This window comes from Peromyscus leucopus, chromosome 18, assembly GCF_004664715.2.
Source record: "Peromyscus leucopus breed LL Stock chromosome 18, UCI_PerLeu_2.1, whole genome shotgun sequence".
NCBI classification, from domain to species: Eukaryota; Metazoa; Chordata; class Mammalia; order Rodentia; family Cricetidae; genus Peromyscus; species Peromyscus leucopus.
In genome coordinates, this window is record NC_051078.1 from 22,722,188 (window position 1) to 22,742,429 (window position 20,242).

The 20,242-nt window shown below is 39.7% G+C and overlaps 1 protein-coding gene and 1 long non-coding RNA gene across 5 annotated transcripts in view; one reads left to right on the forward strand and one right to left on the reverse strand.

Annotated features, from left to right (window-relative positions):
* LOC119086196 overlaps positions 1-11,952 on the reverse strand; it is a 57,939-nt gene extending 45,987 nt beyond the window's left edge. The window contains exon 1 of one of the 4 annotated variants that reach the window (XR_005089429.1): positions 11,749-11,952. This is a non-coding gene — a long non-coding RNA (uncharacterized LOC119086196). The remainder of the gene's footprint in view (positions 1-11,748) is intronic. The other 3 variants (XR_005089430.1, XR_005089431.1, XR_005089428.1) reach the window with 3 other exon arrangements.
* A 135-nt stretch (positions 11,953-12,087) lies between these two features.
* On the forward strand, positions 12,088-14,101 carry Myf6 (myogenic factor 6). Its single transcript, XM_028873092.2, has 3 exons — positions 12,088-12,888; positions 13,162-13,252; positions 13,471-14,101. The coding sequence occupies exons 1-3, from the start codon at positions 12,370-12,372 to the stop codon at positions 13,587-13,589; spliced, it is 729 nt and encodes a 242-aa protein (XP_028728925.1). The 5' UTR covers positions 12,088-12,369; the 3' UTR covers positions 13,590-14,101.
* The last annotated feature ends 6,141 nt before the right edge of the window (positions 14,102-20,242 follow it).

The window sequence follows — 20,242 nt, forward strand, 5'->3', positions numbered from 1 at the left end:
AAAACATGCAAATATTTCAGGCTACAAAATAATAAATATATTTCAACCATGAGCAACTGTCTGTCAAAGAAAGAAAAGTTAATTTGCTGACAACATCCAAAATATAAAACACAAGGTGTTAAACTTATGTATCATTTCTGAAGAAAATTGCATATCGGGGAAAATTTTAAATACTTTTTTTAGTCATTGAAACCTGTTTTGTAATTGTATAATAGCTTTGTAGAACACAATTCCCTTGTTATTTTACAGGGTTAATGGACCCATTTAAATAATTTTGAGTTGTTTTAAGGTAAATTAAGATATGTTGTGGCTATCAATCCAAGACTTTGTGAATACAAACATTGAATTTTTGTTGTTGTTGTTGTTCTAAGGGGTAGGAATGGAAAGTAGGATAGTAACAACACATCCTGGATCCTGAGCTTGCCAAACAAAAAAACTTATATAGATATGAGAGACATTAGTGATGACGAAAACTCAGGAGGTGGGTGACTGACCAGGAATAAGAAACTCCGCCACTGTGCTTTTAGGACAAGCCGTCAGTTAACATGCTTTGGGAACACTAAGTGATGTTCTCTGATTGAACCTTGATAGCCACATTTGTGTCAAAAGTTTTGCTATCTCAGCAACAAAAAGAGAAGTCTTATTTTAAAATACCTTTTCAGGTGGCAATTTACAAAGGTCCCATGAAAGTTCCAGGGACTTTTACTGAAACAGAAACTCTTTTTCAAAGAGAGTAAATAAACATTACATCTTTCACTGATTTAGATATTAGTTTTGAAGGCTAAGCACCAGTACAGTTTAAACAAATACAAAATTGAAATAAATGCTTATATTTAATCAGGAATATTGATACTTTAGCTCTGAGAAAAGAAACTTTTTGATAAATATCTTATGCATTCCTTGCAAAGTTATATAGTATCAGTTTTAGTTTGACTAGTTTTCCCAATCTAAATGAATGATTCTACTCATCTTACCCTATGTAGGTACTGTGGACAAATAAGTATTAAATGGTGATGGGTCAGTGGTAGAATATAAATAACCATAGAACCAGAAATTGATGCTTGTGTAAGCCCTGTGAGAAGACAACTGTGAGAAGTGATATTTAAGACAACTGGGTAGGCTGTGATGATCCACATGACATTGTTATCTCCTTGCATGTACTCTGGAGCGAGGACAAATAAGTATATCCCAGATTTTTGTGATTCATGGGCTCATGTTTTCAGCAATTTTGGTTCAAGGAAGCAAACCATTTAAAAGATGTTTCCTACTGGGAAGCTGGCTCAGTATGAGAGATCTTATATTCAATCCTTATGCCATAAATCAATTAGGTAGGTAGGTAGGTAGGTGGGTGGGTGGGTGAGTCAGTGGATGGATGGATAGATAAATAGATAGAAGATAGATAGATAGATAGATAGATAGATAGATAGATAGATAGATAGATGATAGATAAATAGACGATAGACAGATAGATTGATACTGAACCTCAAAGCCTTTTTATGCTAAGCTAGGTAGATAGACAGACAGACAGACAGACAGATAGATAGATAGATGATAGATAGAAAGATAGATACTAAATCCTAAAGCCATTTTATGCTAAGCTAGGTAGATAGATAGATAGATAGACAGACAGACAGACAGATAGATACATAGAGATACTGAACCCTGAAGCCATTTTATGTTAAGCTACAAATAGTATATATTCAAGTCAATTGTGAATTATGTTTGGATTTTTAGAATCTTACCATCTTTTTTAAAGGGTTGATTCTTATATTAGCCTAATAGTAGTCTATTTTGGACTCAAAAATGACCTTACAACTCTCCTTTTCCCTTTCTGGCCTCTCTTCTCCCACTTCCTCCTTCCTCTCCTTGTTTCTGTCCGTATTATTTGTCTTTGCTCTAGCAGGTCATCTGAAACCCCAAGTCCCAACACAGTCCTGCTGTTCACTTCTGAAGCTAGATTTAGATTTCTACTTCCTCACAAAATTTTATGCTAATCTTATAAAGTCTTCTACAATCATACTTCATTTGTATTCTGGTTAAGATTCTTACTATGAAAATGTATTTATAAAATATAAAACACACGGGGCGGTGGTGGCACATGCCTTTAATCCCAGCACTCAGGAAGCAGAGCCAGGGGGATCTCTGTGAGTTTGAGGCCAGCCTGGTCTACAAAGCGAGATCCAGGACAGACACCAAAAATACACAGAGAATCCCTGTCTCAAAAACAAAACAAAACAAAACCAAAAACTAAAAAACAAATATATATATATATATATATATATATATATATATATATAACTTTAAGTAAGTCACATGGCCAAAAATAGCCTTACGGTATTATCATATACCCCCCATGCTGATTCTAATCATGACTTTAATCTTTAAAAGATGCTTATTCCATTGAAAAACCTGGGATTTTCTTCAAAGTCAGAAAAAAAACAAACAAGCGTTTTGGTAAATTGACATGGATCAGACTAAAGAAAAAAATCTGTTATTAAAGTTTTAGAAAAACATTAAAAAAATAAAATCCTCAAAGATACGGTTTAGAAACATGAGAAGTCTAGTTATTTTCAATCATATATGTAAGATTATAGAATTAATATCTAGAAAGGATGGAGATTTTTTAAGGCAGAGTATTTTCTTAGTGTTATTCAATCATAACAAATATTCTGAAAGACTAAGCTATATTAATTTATCTGGACAAAATGGTAAAAGAGTGTCAAAACAGCCAAATATCACAACTGCAATCAATTTTCAATGTACCAACCATAAAATAATTGCTGCTCTTTGGCAAAGCTCAAACATAAACTTTTCCAGGAATACCACGACAAATTGATAAAGTGCAAAGCAACCCTTTATTCTTGCATTCCTTCTTTGTGAGGTAATGAGTCTCAGTGACTGAAAACAAAAACTAACAAAAAAAAAAAACTGCTTATTGTGTCATGGGAAAAGCCAACTACTTGATGGTATGACTTCATTTCTTTGCTAAATACCATATGCATCTGCAGCCCTTATTAAATACCTATTAAATACCTTAAAATGAGACAATTTTCTGATTTCATATAAAACCTAATAACATTGGCCATATTTCACAGGGAATAAAATAATTAGCCCCCTGCCTGGGTTCTGTTTGTACCCCCAGTCATCACTGTGAAACGAGCTCACTTGCACTGATTTGGGCACCCATGACTTCCACTGGAAGAAATAAAATCTATAAACGGACTATAATCAGATTCTGTTAGATGCACGTAGATGGCAACAGTTTAAAAACAAAGCTCTTGCATGTATTTACTGTTCTCATAAGCCATGGCCCCTCATCCAGAGGACTAACAGCTTTTTCTCTTTTCACTTCTTCTGACGTCCAAAGTTTCTCTTTGTGAAAGTGTAGGGTGGAACTAGAGGTAAACTGTGCTAATGGCTCTATGACATGCTGCTGCTGCCTAGTCCTCTGAAGGCAAAAAGAATTTCCAACAAAGAGACCTATCAAAAGTTTGTAAAACCTTAAATTGCCACAACCCCCGAAAGAATAGTCCTATTGAAACGAAACTAATGCTAAGTGTCAAAATAGACCATTGCTATCAATTCCAAGAGGATTTGAAAGCCAGTAGAGTAGAGGAAAGCACATTAAGAGATCCCTGTTTGTGTGAAAAGCAACTTTTTTTTACCTTACTGAAAATCCATCATACCTAGAGATTCTGCTCCTTACAGTCTAGGTTGATTTGCATAGCAAAAAGAGTATTAGTGTTTATGGGCACACAAATATCTTGTTTTGTTGATTTCTGCTCTCAGTCTATAAGATTTTAAAGCAATGCATCTACCAGGTGTGAAAAGGAAAGACCTAAACCAGACTATTTCTAAATAATTTAGAATATTGAGAACTAAAGTGTTTTAAGGTTTAGCCTTTTTAAAGAGTGAGGTGTGAAATTAATTATCTCCATTCTGTCAACTACAACAAAAACAGCAATGAAGTAAAATGGCTTTTTCTTTTTTCTTGAGTATTAAATCTGATTGAAGAATAACTAAGGCTGGGTGGTGGTGGTGCACACCTTTACTCCCAACACTGGGGAGGCAGAGGCAGGCAGACCTCTGTGAGTTCAAGGCCAGCCTAGTCTACAGAGTGAGTTCCAGAACAGCCAGAGCTACACAGAGAAACTCTATATTGGAGGAGGAGAAGTGGGAGGAGGAGGAGGAGGAGGAGGAGGAGAAGGAGGAGGAGGAGGAGGAGGAGGAGGAGAAAGGAGAGCTGCAAATTTGAAATATATTCCATCTATATTTTAGAAGAAACTATATGAAAGGAAAGATTCTTTATGAAAAGGCTTTATCAGTAACAATTGTTTTATGAGAGGCTCACATGATGTAATTGGTTAAATTCAATGTAATCATGTTCATAAACCAAATATGTTCATGTGATTGCACTGCAGTTTACATTCTTTGAATTTGCCCAAATTATGGGGGCAACTCTTAACAGGTAAAGTTACTCCTGAAAAGATTCTAGAAAGCTCTCTACCATGTGCTTTTTAGAATTTTCCTCTATTTTCTATTTTTCTCTATAGCCATTGACCATGTTTGAATTTTGACATCTAAAATCAATTGAGAAAGATGTTCTTCTGGGTCAATGGTTCTCAATTTGTGGGTTGTGGCATATCAAATATCCTGCATATCCCATATTTACATTATGATTCATAACAGTAGCAAAATTACATGAAGTAATATTGAAATAATTTTATGGTTAGGGGTCACAACAACTTGAGGAACTGTTAATTAAAAGGTTCCAGCATTAGGAAGGTCGAAAATTCCTGGTCTAGGTGATCTGTAGCTTTGGAACAGACAGTCAGAGCATGCTTGCGTCCTGTGGATCTACACACTTTCTATCTACTAGGATCCAGTGCTCATCCACAGCCTTTTCCTGATGACTTCTATAAGTAAAGCCTGAGTGATGGGGGAAGAGACTATAGGACACACGCCCTGTGACTCAGGACTTGGATAACACTGTCTGTTGACATCACATTTCCCTCCCTCTTCAACATGCTGCACTTTCCCATCTCTGTCCTTCCTGCTTGACACTGTTTTAAAATATTGTGTTTTTGAACAGTCTTGGAAACAATGAAATAAGCTTGGTGCTTTGCAATCTTTTGTTTAAAACCCTTTAATCCAAATTCTGTGACTCACACTTCTTCAGAGTTAAATCACAGACGCTTTATGAGATATAAATGCATGCACACATTACTGCTTTTCATTCTACTAACTTCAAAAGCAGCGACTCCCAAACCTCACACTATTACCTAAGCACCTAACTTCTCATGATATCTTGCTTATACTCAATTACAAGAAAATATAAACATCAATGTGTTTCAATATAACCATCAATGTGTTTCATCAATGTAATGAAAATAGTATTATTCTATTATAAGACTATATGGCAAAACTTTTCTAACATCTCAACATCTAGCACTGATCATGAAATCAGAGAAGACACTGTCACTGTGCAATCAGTGACGTGCTGACCATTTGATGCTTACACGAATTTACAGATTGTATGCAAAGAAACTTTTTTATACCCTTTTGTATTTTTAATCACTTGCCTACAAACTAATATATATTGTCCATACCCTAGAAATAAATATGAATAGATGATTAAACAACCATTTCCCAAACCGGTGGAGAAGCTTTATGGAACAGTGTGTTTGTACAGTGGTGGCTATTTGTCACAGTATGCCCTGACACTGGCATTAAAGCACCAACCAAATTGGGCAATATGTCATAAGCAGCCAGTTGGGGGGCAGTAACAAAATACTTGGATAACCATTCAATACCAGAGACATCTGTTTAGCTTAGCAGGACGGTAACACCAGGCACCTCTGTAATTTGGATACTGTAAATATCATAATTCACTTAATTTTTAAAAAAAGATGTAAGCAACCTAGAAACCCTATACACCTTACACATTTTAAATATTAACTATATGTAGCATTGTGCAAAAGCATTTATGTAATATTTGAAGAGGGCAATATAGTTAAATAAAATTATGTAGTATAAAATTTGCATAGAATGGTAAACAAAATTCTGTTCATATGATTTGTTTGAATGACTGAGTTATTTTGTACTTTTTAATTGGAGGTTAAATAGAGCAATACTATTAATAATAAACTTACTATGTGTCAGACATTATAATTGTTTTGATGAAATTCTTTTAATCTTTGAAGCCATCTTATGAAGTGATGATTTCAGTTTAAAGTCTAGTTAACTGAAACTTAGAAAAACGATTTTGCTTGTTCAAGTCAAAGGAAGGCCTAGGACTTCTCTGTTTAACACCAAACTTCACATTTGTGAGCCACAATAATTCTTAAAGGAAAAGCTTTCTGCATGCACTGTGCGCACTGTCCATTAATCTCCTAAATGAATAGACATATGGAAACATCCCTAGTGTTCTTCCGGACATACAGCAACCATCTTGTTCTGATGGCTCTAAGACTGTCCTGGTTATAGGGCTTTCCATCAGGAGTCCTAGGCATCTACTCAGTGTTAAGCAAACTCATGTCAATCAGTCACTCACATAAAAGGAAAACTTAACCTGTAAAATTTCTAATGGTTCACAGATTTTTTTAACCTGAAATTCAGAAATGCAGATGCAAGACACTGGGTGTTTCTCGGATAGAAGTCTCTATCTTCTCCTTGAAAATCACGCTTCCAAAAGAGATGAGCAGCAGCCTGAAGGCTGCTGCATAAACTGAACGCGGGCTCTTAGGAGCCTGTCTTCCCACTCTCAGAAGAGTGAAGTGTTTCTGGAAAGATCTGGAGAACAGCTTCAAGATTCCCCTTCTCTTGGGTTTCACAAAAGACTTCACAACTCAGGTGGCCCCTGTCTCGGTCCTACCCCATTTCTGTTTGTACCTTTGGGAGTGTAGAGCATTGACCTTTCAGAGCTTTCTCTTCCTCTACTTGGTTTGGGTCCCTCCCCCATGTCCCCAGAAGTGACTCACATGTTCTCTCAGTCTAAGTGCAAAGCTATTTTTACCATCGTGTTTAGGAATCTCTGAGCACGCATTGCTGGCTGCTTAAGTAAGTTACAGGTGCCCAGGGTTCATGTTTCTTGGTGTCCACAAGTTTGAGGCATGGCGTCTTCTGAATTTTGCCTTTTACTGGCAGGCTGCTCCCTCCCCTTCCCTTGGGGGGGGCACTCATCCAGGTTTCTGCAGAACTAGTCTTGTATTCTGTTGGTTTTTATACTCTCTTCCACGCAAGTTTCCTTTTGTTTTTTTTTTTCATCGCTGGCCCTGAGCTCTACCTTCTCAGCTAATGGTTTCTTTGCATCTGGTTATATAACGATTTAGCCCCAAACCCTAGCGATAGCCCACAGAAATTTCTTTACCAAACTCTCATCCCCTTCCCTGTGTCAGTCTCTTCTTTGAACTTCCTCTTACCTTCGCCACCACTCAAAAAACACAGTTCTCCAAAAGCTCCAACTTCTCTTCCTGGAAATGATCAACTTAACATCTTAAGCCCTCTGTCCCTAAGTCATCCTTCCTCTGAGTCCCGAATCCTCAGAGACTCTTCCCTGTTACACACCCTGAAAGGACTGCATTCTTCTGCAAAGTTCCTGGGCTATTCGTTTCTGTGAATTTAGCCAACTGTCATTGTCCCCAGTAAACTGAAATTTTGACTAGGGCATAAGCACATGAAGCACTATTAGTAGAGTTGCTGTTTGTAATATTTTCACTTTGATATCTTTAAAACAAATAACCAACCCCCCCAAAATTTATCTCAAACATGTTCTGTACTATGTTTGACAATCTATTTGGTATGATTAGCATGGCTAGTTCAATTAAAGCCTCATGAATCAAGGAGGAAAATTGATAGTTACTGAGTGAGCACTGCATGTTATGCACCAACTCGTGTGTGTGTGTGTGTGTGTGTGTGTGTGTGTGTTATTATTTCATGTCAAATGCTAACATCAAAATTATGAGATATTTATCAGGTACACTACTTGACCTCATAAAAAACAAGCAATCAAACAACAACAAAAAACAAACAAACAAACAAACAAACAAACAAACAACAAAAAAAACTAAGGCTTGGAAGCCACAACAATGTCTTGCTCCAAAGATTCTGCCCCCTTCCCGATACATTGTTCTACTTTTTTAAAGATGCATAGTTAAATTCTGCTGCTAAATAAGTTATCCCCAATCTTTTTTGCTACTAAGTTATACACAGTGCTTTTCTTGTTTCTTCTTTCCTTGGACAAAAACTAGATATATTCAAACTTTGGGGAGAAGATGACAGAAAAATGCATTTGAAAATAATCATGAATTATGAATGAGAGGAAAAATGATTGGAAAATGTTCTACCATTTGCCTAGTGTAAGATTTTATGATTAATGAATTCAGGGTTCCTTGAGCGGGTTGTTAATGACAATGTAATTCCCGTTGCTACTTAAGTTCTCCAAATTTTTAAAGATATATTTTAACTATTTAAAATGGGATGGTTTGAATTTACACCAGCCTCTTTAACTCGTAGATACCATTGTGTCTCCCTCATGTTCTATAGAGAAATAATATAACTGTAATTATAAGCCTCTCACATTCTGTAAACAATTTGAGTTCCAAGAGTACACTAGGTAGTTGTTTGGGGTCAGTGCACATTTTCCCACTGAGCGATTCTAAAAGGACAGCTATTGCCCATGCTAGAATGTTCTTATTCCTACATCCCCATTCCTGTCTACAACTTCCAAAACAACAAATGAGAAAAGAAAGGAAGGAAGGAAGGAAGGAAGGAAGGAAGGAAGGAAGGAAGGAAGGAAGGAAGGAAGGAAGGAAGAAAGAAAGAGAAAGAAGGAAGGAAAGAAAGAGTGAATAAAGTAGGAAGTGGGAGTAGAAATTTGTTCATGCCAAGGAGAAGACTGATACTGTTTTACTGTACTACAGAAGTTCTTCAACATGGTGGGAATGGGAATTTACAATTTAGTAGGGAATAATTCAGTAGAAAAAGGCTAACTTGATGGGAAGAAAAGCCACCTTTAACAGCCATTCACCAGTTCCCCGAATCTTCTCTGTTTATAATTTATAATTCTCTTCTCTTACATTTCTATATGGAATGTGTAAAAGATTAAGTGGGAGTTTCCACATTCTTTAGCAAGTTTGTGATGTGTAACATCTACTTCATACATCTTAAAGTTAGCAGATTCTAGGGATGGCTTTACCTTAGTGGGCACTTCCATAGACCAAGCTTTGAAACTTTAGCAGTGACATTTTTTTTTGGCCTAGATTCTCTACTAACCTCAGCAATAAAAGGATTTTATATGTCATGCTACATCTTTATTTTGAATTTATACATAAGTGTGGTATGATGTGTTTTGATACATATACACCTTATATAACATTCGAATCAAGTTTAACATACCTTCTTAAACACTCAACATTTCTTCATGTTGCAAGCTTTTAACGTGTCATCTTCTAATGTGTGTATGTGTATGCATGTGTAAGTAGGGTAAAGTCAACCTCTAATGATTTCATTTTATCATTCCTCACCTGTTTCTGAACCTCAACCTCTAATATCTCATTTTATCATTCCCCACCTCTCTCTGAACTCAAGACCACCAACCACTATTTTCTGCCTCAACTGCCTGGCCAGCAAGTCCCAGGGAACCTCTTGTTTCTGCCTTCTCTTGTGCTAGGTTTTCTTAGTCATGTACCACCTAGCCCAGCATTTTACAAGGCTTCCGGGGATCTGAACTCAGCTTGTCCTTTCACACAGCAGGCGGTTTACCAATGGAGTCATCTCTGCCAACCCTTCTGTTACACACACACACACACACACACACACACACACACACACACACACTTCCTTATTGTTTTCTGGTGTCCCTGTGGTGTGCAATTGCACACCAGTCCTTCTTGTTCCAGTTTGCACTCACTACCTACTGGTCAAGCTTTTCCTTCCCCCTGTTCAATGGTGCTCCATTGTTAAAGTGATTTCACAATTTTAGAAGTTTCATTTTTTAATGACAAACTTTGAAAACACATCCATTTTTCTGCCCGCTATATCAATCTCAAGGACAGATTATGGGAAATTGAGATGTTAAGTTTGAGCAAATTCCTTTGAAGTTTTCCCCCAACCCAACTCCAGGGCCATGTCTTGTCTTCTTTCCACTCCTGCTTCTGTCCTTCTGTCAAAGTAATTAATAATTCTATATTTAAATTCAGTGAGAAGAGGTAGAATTATTAGAAGAGTGATCAGGACACTATTTGAATTATTTGAGTAATAATGCTATGTGACTCCCCTGTTCAAAAATTAACTTTTCAAGTTGTCTTCTATGGATAAGAGACAGCACAGCTTGTAGCTAAAAACAAAAGCTCATTTCCACATGAAAAGCTAGACTGGGCCCAAAGGTTCACAAGCCTCCAGTCTACAGTCTTAATCTTGGTAACCAGGCAGCTGGTGGAAATTGAATGAAATAACACAACTTAAGTATTACACTCTCCTTTTTCTCCCTAATGTTTTCTACCACCCCAGAGTGTAATGATGGTTCTCTGGCTTGATAAGGAATTACACAGCTACACAACACCAAAAACACAAAACCAGCCAAAATTGCTCCAATGTAACATTCAAAGTTCAGGTCTCAATGGAGGTTTCAAAGAGCTACCTTCCAGAATAAACAAAACATCTTGGGTTAAATCTTTAACTAATTCATAAATTATATGATAGTGATTTTTACATTGTTTTTTTCTTTTAATTTAGCTTAGTTTTTGAAAAGGGAAGCCATAGGGAATATAGCCTATAATCATCATTGTTTGAGGTAGAATAAGATCTTATACTTTGCATCCAGTTTTTCAGGCACTGACTATTAAAGTATGGCTTTTATTCCAAAAGCTACTTGTTGGTAGTGGAAGTATGCCTTCTATAATTCTCAGAAAGGATAGAAAATCAAAGAAAGAAGAGCAAGGGGTTAGGGAAAAAGAGAATAGCCGAGGAGAGAGAGGAGAAAACACCAGCTATACCTTATTCACCTTGTAAAGCTTAGCCCCAACCACATTTTATACTATGTGTGATAACTAATGTTCACTGCACAGCTACATGCTGCATAAGTCTTATGTCTGATAATATTTTATTGAACCCTTACTTAACTGGATAAAGCAACCATTGTCATCTTGCAGTAGTTCAAATAGAAGTTATCCATAGGCACAGAAATGGAACTCAATCCAGCTAGGTCGGAAAGTGAGTTCTTTGAAATCTGGGAGCCTTCTATACACCTCTTTGTACTGGGAACTACATGTGTATGTGCTGGAAGTGCCATAAAAGACATTTATTTCATTACATGTGTCTTGGCTGCTTCCTCTGTCATCTGAATCCTAGCAAACCACTTTGGTGGAGTCAGTGAATAGTGAGAATGTGAAGAAAAATCCGTGCAGAGCAAGAACACTTGGGATGAGGCCAAAGATACGCATGAAATATCAAGCAACTGCTGTGTGGCTTGTTTATAACAACTATTTTAAGTGGGTTGTTACACGTATTTTATCTTTCTTGTAGCTCACTCCTAACTTTATATACTATTGTTCCAACTGGGAAAGGAAGCAGAATTCAGATTTTAGTTACCACTCTGTAAAATAACATTGGTAGCCAAGGAAGGTCACTATGAAAGAATCCCGAGTCATTTCATAGAGTAGCATGGGATGTGAGCACCCTTCGGCCACCCCCACAACTCCCACCTCATCTTACAGATTTAGTAAAAAAGAGAGGAAAGAGACTATTTACCTGCTTCTATTGAGGCTGAGGCCTGAAAGCCATGTGTAACCTTTGAAGGACTGGTCATGGTTTTAATCACAGGGATAGCATCTTTTTTGACAGGCAGAAGAGAGAAAAGAGCCGAACCACACTGGAAATATTAATGAGGCTATTTTGGAGCAATGGCTATTGCCTATGAAATCCCTCATCATGAGTCTATACTTAGAATTCAGATGAACCCTGGAGGGAGGGGGACCGGGCAGGCTTAATCCCCAGTTGTTTTGAAGTTGCCTGGTTAGCAGGTTAGTGTCTAAACTGTCCAAAATAGGAAGCACTGAATGTTTTGGTGATGTGACTCTCTCTGTGTATTTTGTTTTAACCTGTTTGTCGTGTAGACTGTCACATCACTCTGAGAGGTGACATTTCTCCTTTTTTTCTTTCAAACTAGATGTTCTAGTGAGCGCTAGCTGTAATCACTTTGGGAGACTGATAGTCCATGACAGCTAAAAGTTGGATTGAGTTTCAGGAGCTACTATATATAAAGCTGGGTTGACTTATGTCACCGCACTAATTAAATGCCATCTGGGTGGCTCCTCTGGGTTTTTGAGTCCATCACCCAGTTCAGATCAGTCAGAGGCCAAGGAGGAGAACATGATGATGGACCTTTTTGAAACTGGCTCCTATTTCTTCTTCTTAGATGGTGAAAATGTGACTCTGCAGCCATTAGAAGTAGCAGAGGGCTCTCCTTTGTATCCAGGGAGTGATGGTACCCTGTCCCCTTGCCAGGACCAAATGCCCCAGGAAGCCGGGAGCGACAGCAGCGGAGAGGAACATGTGCTGGCGCCTCCAGGCCTGCAACCTCCCCACTGCCCCGGCCAGTGTCTGATCTGGGCCTGCAAGACTTGCAAGAGAAAATCTGCCCCTACAGATCGGCGGAAAGCTGCTACCCTGCGCGAAAGGAGGAGGCTGAAGAAAATCAACGAGGCCTTTGAAGCCCTGAAGCGCCGGACTGTGGCCAACCCCAACCAGAGGCTGCCCAAGGTGGAGATTCTGCGGAGCGCCATCAGCTACATCGAGCGTCTGCAAGACCTGCTGCACCGGCTGGATCAGCAAGAGAAAATTCAGGAGCTGGGGGTGGACCCCTACAGCTACAGACCCAAGCAAGAAATTGTAAGCCCAGATGCTGCCAGGGCAGGGAAATGTAAAGACTGATTAAACGCCTTCGTGAGGCCTTAACCTCCACCTGCTTGTCCCCCTACCCCAACCCCGCCCTGCTCCCCCTCTAATGAACCCCCAGTGACCCAAGAAGACCGAGCCCCTGCCCTGAGCAGGAAATGTGGTCCGGCCCAAGGAAGCAGGGGAGACACCCCCAAGCCTCCTCCTCCCCCTCTCCCGGAATTTGTTTCTTTCCTAATCTGTTGCTTTGGTTTTTTTTCTTCCCAGCTTGAGGGTGCGGATTTCCTGCGCACCTGCAGCCCCCAGTGGCCAAGTGTTTCGGATCATTCCAGGGGGCTCGTGATAACGGCTAAGGAAGGTAACGTAAAGTAAAGGGCACTGGGCTGCCCTGGAAGCCTCCGGCTCAGCACCCGGATGCTCTGGCCGAACAGAGAACGCTCAACGCGAGCTCAGAGATACACGGTCAAAGTCCGGCGCTCCTTCCCTCCCCCCCACCTCCGGGATGCAATCCTCTTGCGCTGCGACACAGCTGTGGGTTGCTATATGCGCTCTCTGTGTTCGTTTCCCTGTGTTTAGGAGGAGCAAGCGTGGATGCCCCAGCCACCAGCAGTCTTCAGTACCTTTCGTCCATCGTGGACAGTATTTCCTCGGAAGAACGCAAACTCTCCAGCGTGGAGGAGGTGGTGGAGAAGTAACTCAGCCAGCATTTGGGACATTCTTCAATCAACAGGAAGACTCCTTAACGCCTAATCGTTTAGGTTAGGGCTCCCAGACCCCTAGAGTTTATGAAAGGCCGGAGACACTCAGAAAGAGAAACTCCTAGCCACCTCAAGTGAAAAAGTCCTTTGCCCTTGGCTTTTAATAATAATATTATTATACAAATATTGTTTGGAACCACTGTTGGCTTAGCTCTAGAACTTAGCTTTAGTTTGGTTGGTTTTTTTTTAATATATATATAACATATTAACTTTTATTATGGTCACAAGGCCCTTTCGTATCGGTTGCAAACGAAGTTCATTCCTGTCTAAATCCAAGTGGGAACGTTTAATCCGAATGGTGTTTAATGTACTTTTGTAAATAGTCTTAGTACTTTCATTTTTATGTAAGCCCAAAGAATATATTTTAAATGTGGAATTAAGCATTGTATATAAAATGTGTGAAGATCCTGGTATTGTAATATTAAAATATTAATACGTTTCTACATGTATGAAGGTGGCCTTAATTTGATTTAACTGGAAAAAAAATGAGGTCATGTGTACAAAACTAATAGAGAATAGCCATATTTTAACTTAGATACCACATGTGCCTGTTTTATTTGGGCCTTTTCTCTCAGCCTAATTTAAAGAAAGGAAAATGAATTTTAGGGCTATAGACTCAAACTGGGCACGTTAATATTCCATGTAGATCTCGTACTTGTTATTAATAGAAGGAAGTATCCAGAAAGCATTTCTACTCTCCTTTCTTTCTTTCCTTACTATTCTATAGTTGGTGATATGAATGAGATTTACTTACTCTGAAATTTTATTTTAAATACAGTAAAATTTCTTCGTTCATTTCCCTAGAAGACGTTCAATTAATTTAGCCCAAATTATTATTTTTCCTATTCCTTGGTGTTCTACACTATTTCCAAGTGTAGACCTGAAGTCCTCAGGGCCTACGGCCTGCTAGTCAGTTTTCTTGAACTAGACTAACCCCCCAGCAGACTGGAATATATGTCTTCAAGTGCTCTTTGGCTTGAGTTTATTTTCCAAACAGAAAGATAAAAGAAAGGAACAATCTGTCTCTTGAAGAGGGCTGGTGGGTGTCTTTGAAGGGGGTGGGGGGGGGTGGGGGTTGCTTCCAGAGATGGAAGGGTTAAACAGTTGGGAGCAAAAGATAACAACAACACACATGAAACCTCTTAGCTGGACCAAACTGCAAAGCCCTAGAGACCTGGCAGCCCCAGGAGCTCTACTCCATGAAGATTTTACAACGTGTGCCGCGTCTGTTTATCCTGTAACCTCAGGGGGAAAAAAAACGACCACCACGAAACACAGTGGGATGTAAAGAGGAGAAAAGCATGCGGCTTCTGCTAAACCTGTGCTTCTGTCCAGCATTCCGTAAAAAACGTCCCTCCGCCAACCACCCACACCTCTCACCCCCCCTGCCAATTCTCTTAACCCCGCAGCCGCTCTAGAGCTCAGATGTAAAAATCAAACGAATCGAGTATTTCCCAGCGTAACTCCGTGTCCTAGCCCTCCGAAGAATAAGACAGAGTTCCAGAGAGCAGCACAGACGATGCACTCTGCAGACAGGCAGCTCGATTTTGCCCCCTTTTAAAATCCTTCCTGGTGCCAGTACATGTTGAGAATCCCTTATCCAAAAGGCCTGGGATTGGAAAGATTTCCATTTTCAAGACTTTTTCAGAATTTGTGATATTTGCATAAATGTTGAGGTTCAGTCTTTAAACCCAAAATCCAACCAAACCCTGAAACTTTGTGAGCATGACTGTCAACATACAAAAAAAAAAGGGGGGGGGATTTGGAGCATTTCAGATTTAGGGCATTATGGTTGGGTATGCTTTTCTGTAACTAATTTATTTTCTGATCATACAAAAAAAGTCTGGGTTCTTCTAAAAAAAAAAAACTTCAAAACTCAGAAAGTTTGGTTGAGGAATCTGACATTGGCATATAATTCCTTTTAAAAGTTTGAGAGAAGCAGGTGGCTGTGCTACATAGCGAACTACGGAGTCTCTGAGAGGGCTCTACTTAAACTAAATCCAGGCTGTTCCTGTACAACCTGAGCCAACCCTGCTCCCGCTTAGTTCTCATTCCCTGTCCATAAAACAATAGGAGGGAGTGTACTCCCTGCCCCGTGGGCTTGTGAACATCCACGAAGATAGCACATGCTAAGTGTTGAATCAAGAAAATACAGACTGACGCTAACATCAACTCTTTTCATTTTATAGTAGTAGCAACATCTCAATTGCCCATCAAGAGGTATGCCACCCCAAGCCATAGTTCCTTGCCTTTGCTGGTTTTGGCTGGGGAGAGTAATCATCCTGAGCAAGAGGATGAGCTGTCCTTAGTTTTGTATTAATATAATCCGACTATAACCAGAGGACTGCATTTATTACTGCTATTTCAGAGGATTCTTGGAGTAGAAGCTTATCTGGTAAGTATAAAGTCAGTACTCAAAGACAGGGAAATATTAAGCAAGATTATGCTCTGGACTACTTTTCATCCAGAAAGGGAAGCCTTGGAAAAGGAGCAAGAACATCTCTGATCTGTAGAATTATTTGGATGTCTTTGACAATTGTTTCTATAAACCTCTTTCTCAGAGAGCAGCTAGCTAGCAAACTCCAAATTACAGCATAATTTCCAAAAATAAATGCCAAAACATTTGCTAGTCAAACTACCCAACCCAAATATGTGTAACTGCATCTGGGTGGTCTCTAGCCTTACTAACCATACGTATAATATGTCTATGAATGTTTTTCTGGCAACCAAAGCATTTGCCCTAAAATGTGCTTCTATCTCAGTATTTTCAAAAACTGAATTCTTTGTGCAATTGACATATCATAACTGAGCAGTAGAAGACATTTACCTTAGAATTACACATATTTCTAATAAGATTTGTACTACGAGCTATTCTGCAGCAGAATGTTTTTATCAACCCACGATCTTTTCTTGTTGATGGATTTTATTCAGTCTTTGCAAACCAAATCTTCTCTATCATTCTTAGCTGGGTAACCTGAGAAATTGTTTAGAGTGAGGTTGCCTTTGGAAGCCTCTTCTTTAAATAGAGAAAATATTTTCCAAAGAGTTCATGTGACCTTCAGTACTATAGATGACATGTTAGGCTTTCCAATGAAATCCTTGATGTATTTGTGATTAAACTGTTTTTGTTTGATATTAATGATGATTATCTTTAACCGAAGCCAAAGCCAAAATAAACAAGGCTATGGGAGCAGAAAATTAAGACATAATAACTTGGTAAAGATAAGGGCTTTGGGATTGAACCTAAATCTCTTTCCAGAGATTCATATAATGTCAAATATTAAGTAATGAGTCATTTTCTGTTATGCTATTATTGAAACAATTCATAGATATCAAATGTCAATAAGTCTCTCAAGAGCTAACTTTCATCATCCTACAGTATCGTGGAATTCTAAACCTCGACATTGGGGAAATTTGCTTATGTCAAATGATCTCAATTTTCTGCCAAACTCTTTCATGAGGTTTTTTTGTGAGGGTGATAGACATTTGGAGCTCTTAACAACTATTAAGAGAGGCAGGGGAAATCGGGATGCAGAAAATCCCTTTTAAAATTATGAAGACATTCCTCTACTGTTCATACTCTCCCTTTGGAAATGTCCCCTTTCTTCATTGAGAGACTTTTTCTCTCATATCCCCATATATAGGTTTTAAAAATGCTTTTACATCCACATATGATTTTAAACATTAAAGATCTCACGGTCTGATCATTACTAGAGGCAATAGCATGGTAGTCCCTTCCACAGAATTCTCCATTCAGTTCCAAAAACTAATCAAATCTTTCCTAGATGATCCTCAGTACTAGAGGATCCTGTCTGCAAAAAGAAAGTTATTTTGCAAGCCTAAGTTCTGAGTCATTCTGTGGGATGAAATGCCCCTGCCATGTGCAGGGGGCAACAATGGCAGTGCTGAGGGGACATGCTATTCTCTCTCCTCTCAAGGCTGCTAAATGCCCTTATATAGTCCTTTGATCTCTCCTGGGAGCCTTCGAATTCAAGCAGAGGCCAATGTCTTCCTCAGCTGTCTTGTCCACAGATTCTTCTTACAACTCTGGCAGGTACTAATGTGTTTACATAGGTGTGCCCAGCTCCCTCCCGAAGCTGATAACAACTGAAAATTGTTTAGCACATTGGGAAGTCATCTACAAGAAGCAAAAGCAGAGTTCTGCAGGTAGAGGCAGAAGTGAGGAGAAACGGTTGTATGTGTGTGTGTGTGTGTGTGTGTGTGTGTGTGTGTGTATGTGTGTATACAAGTGTCTTATGTGTATACATGTGTCTGTGTGTCTCTCTGTGTGTTCTTTATATATATAAACCAAATATAAATTTCCTATACTTCCCTTTTCAATTTCTCCAATTTTGTTTTGTCTTTTGTTATAAGATTCAACCAAATCCCACACTTCCCCACATGGTCTGTCCTGGAAGAGAACAGCCATGCCTTCTGAGTGGGGAGGGAGCCTTTCTCATCTCTCAGGAGTAGACTTTCTTCTTTCTTTACAGACTACCTCAAGTTTTTGATCTCCCTCTTTTTTTTTCAGCTGTGGCTATGGCTTGAAAGTTTTGACTCATTTTTTATTCTTGTGCTCTGAGATCCTATTTTCAGCACTTGAGTCCCCTGGGCCCTCAACCCGGACCCTGTCTCCCCTCAGCAGGACTCATTAAGCATCCAGCCGCTTGTGTTTCCCCCTGCTTCTTTAGTTCCACTCTGCCTGCTGCACTCTGGTGAATTTGTTTGGAGATCACCTTACCAAAGACAGCCGTAACCTCTGAGAACTTCTGCTACTGACAGGGGCCCCTGAGTGACAGCGTCTTCCCAGGACAGGAGCCCGGAGAAAGACTCCAGTTTGCATGAGTTTCTGCTTGCAGTAGCTGAGGAAGCCCCTGAAGACTGAGAGAGAGTGACTGTATGAAGCAAACAGGATCACCTCCCCACCTCCCGGGGCTTGGTGACATTTCTGAGGACAAGGAGACTGTTTGAAATCCCCGTGTGGACAAGGGAAAATTAGCCAGCCCCAGAGTTAAAGTTTAACTTTAAAAAATGAAGACAAAAAAAAAAAAAGTGTGTGAGAGAGAGACAGAATCCTTTCTGGTACTGAGTGACTATGTGGAAATGGTGAAGATTAGTAAACCAGCCATGCCTGGCAGATTCAAGGCAGTAATTAGTAGGTATATCCATCCTCTCCCATGGAGAGGCCAGCCTGGGAGGCAGTCCTAAGACAGGCAGGGCAGAATCCCTGTCTTCCACTTCAACTGTAAGGACCAAATTTGCATCCAAATCACTAAGTTGTTTTAGTTATCTTAAATATGAGACAGGGGAGGGAAGGAGGAAGGGGAAGGGAGGAAAGAAGAGGGGGAGAAGGAAGAAGGGGAGAAAGAAGAGGAGGAGGAGAAGGTTCATGGCTCTGGGTTGTGTGGTTGGTGACCAGAGCCTCTCTATAGCTCTTGCTGTGAATTTGAGGGTGACAATATCTTCCTTTCCAAAACAATGTCAGTCCCAGAGGCTCCATGTTTGTTCTGTGTGCATTCATATGCATCCACATAAATGAGGCAGGAGCCTTGTTTTCAGGAGTGTGACTTTTTTTTTTCCTCTCATATTGTCCTAATACTGTATTCATTTCAAAGGCATACATTTGTAACTAGGCCCCAGTACGGTATAGTTGGGTTTCCCATTGGCTAGATGATTAAGTAGTCCCTGGATGTGAGACAGGGTCTGGTTTTCAGAAGAAATCTGTCTTCAAGGTGACAGTACAGGGCAGAGGGAACAGAGACAGACAGAGCTAGCAAGCCCAGTGAGTAACACTGTAACTCTGGCTTTCAGGTCCTTCCTAGGAGTGCTTGCCTCCACAGACAGTTACAATTTCTCTGGCCTATGGATACCAGATCAGTCAGTTACGGTTGCTTTAGAAAAATTACTTTGAGTCAACATCATCATCATCAATGACCATCATCACCTTCATCATCATCACCATCATCATCAGAATAGAAAGGCCAAAAGAGAGAGGGAGAGAGAGAGAGAGAAAGAGAGAGAGAGAGAGAGAGAGAGAGAGAGAGAGAGAGAGAGAGAGAGAGAGAGAGAGAGAGAGAGAATCACTTTGGAGCCACAGCACTTACTTAATTGGATGACACTCTGAACTGTGAACAGTTGGTATTTTTTACAATGGGGCTACAAATGGAGGTCCAAAGCCCCAAAGAACTTGTGTCGACCTTAAGTAATGGTGTTTCTTGAATATGAACAGCATCTCCCTTGCAAGTGATCTGAAAGTGAGTTAACAGTGGAGGAGACATTGTAAAAACGGAGGAATCAGCTCTTTTTTTTTTTTTTTAATGGTACCTTCGCCCTTTTGTCTTCTTTGGTCCACCAAAGTTTCAAAAAGACCTGTCTGCAAATTGCATTTCTGAAAGGCTTTTGTCGCCAAAGTGTGTGAAGTCACTCTGTTACAGGAGCTGGAAATTTTACACTAGCCCAGGATCTCTGTGCCGGCAGCTGGGATGCATCTGTAACGGTGTTAGCTGGCCTGAAAGCAGAAAATTAGCGACCCTGAAGCCTGGCTCGCTGTTTAGTCTGTAGAATGGATAGGGCGGAGCAGAAAACTCCGG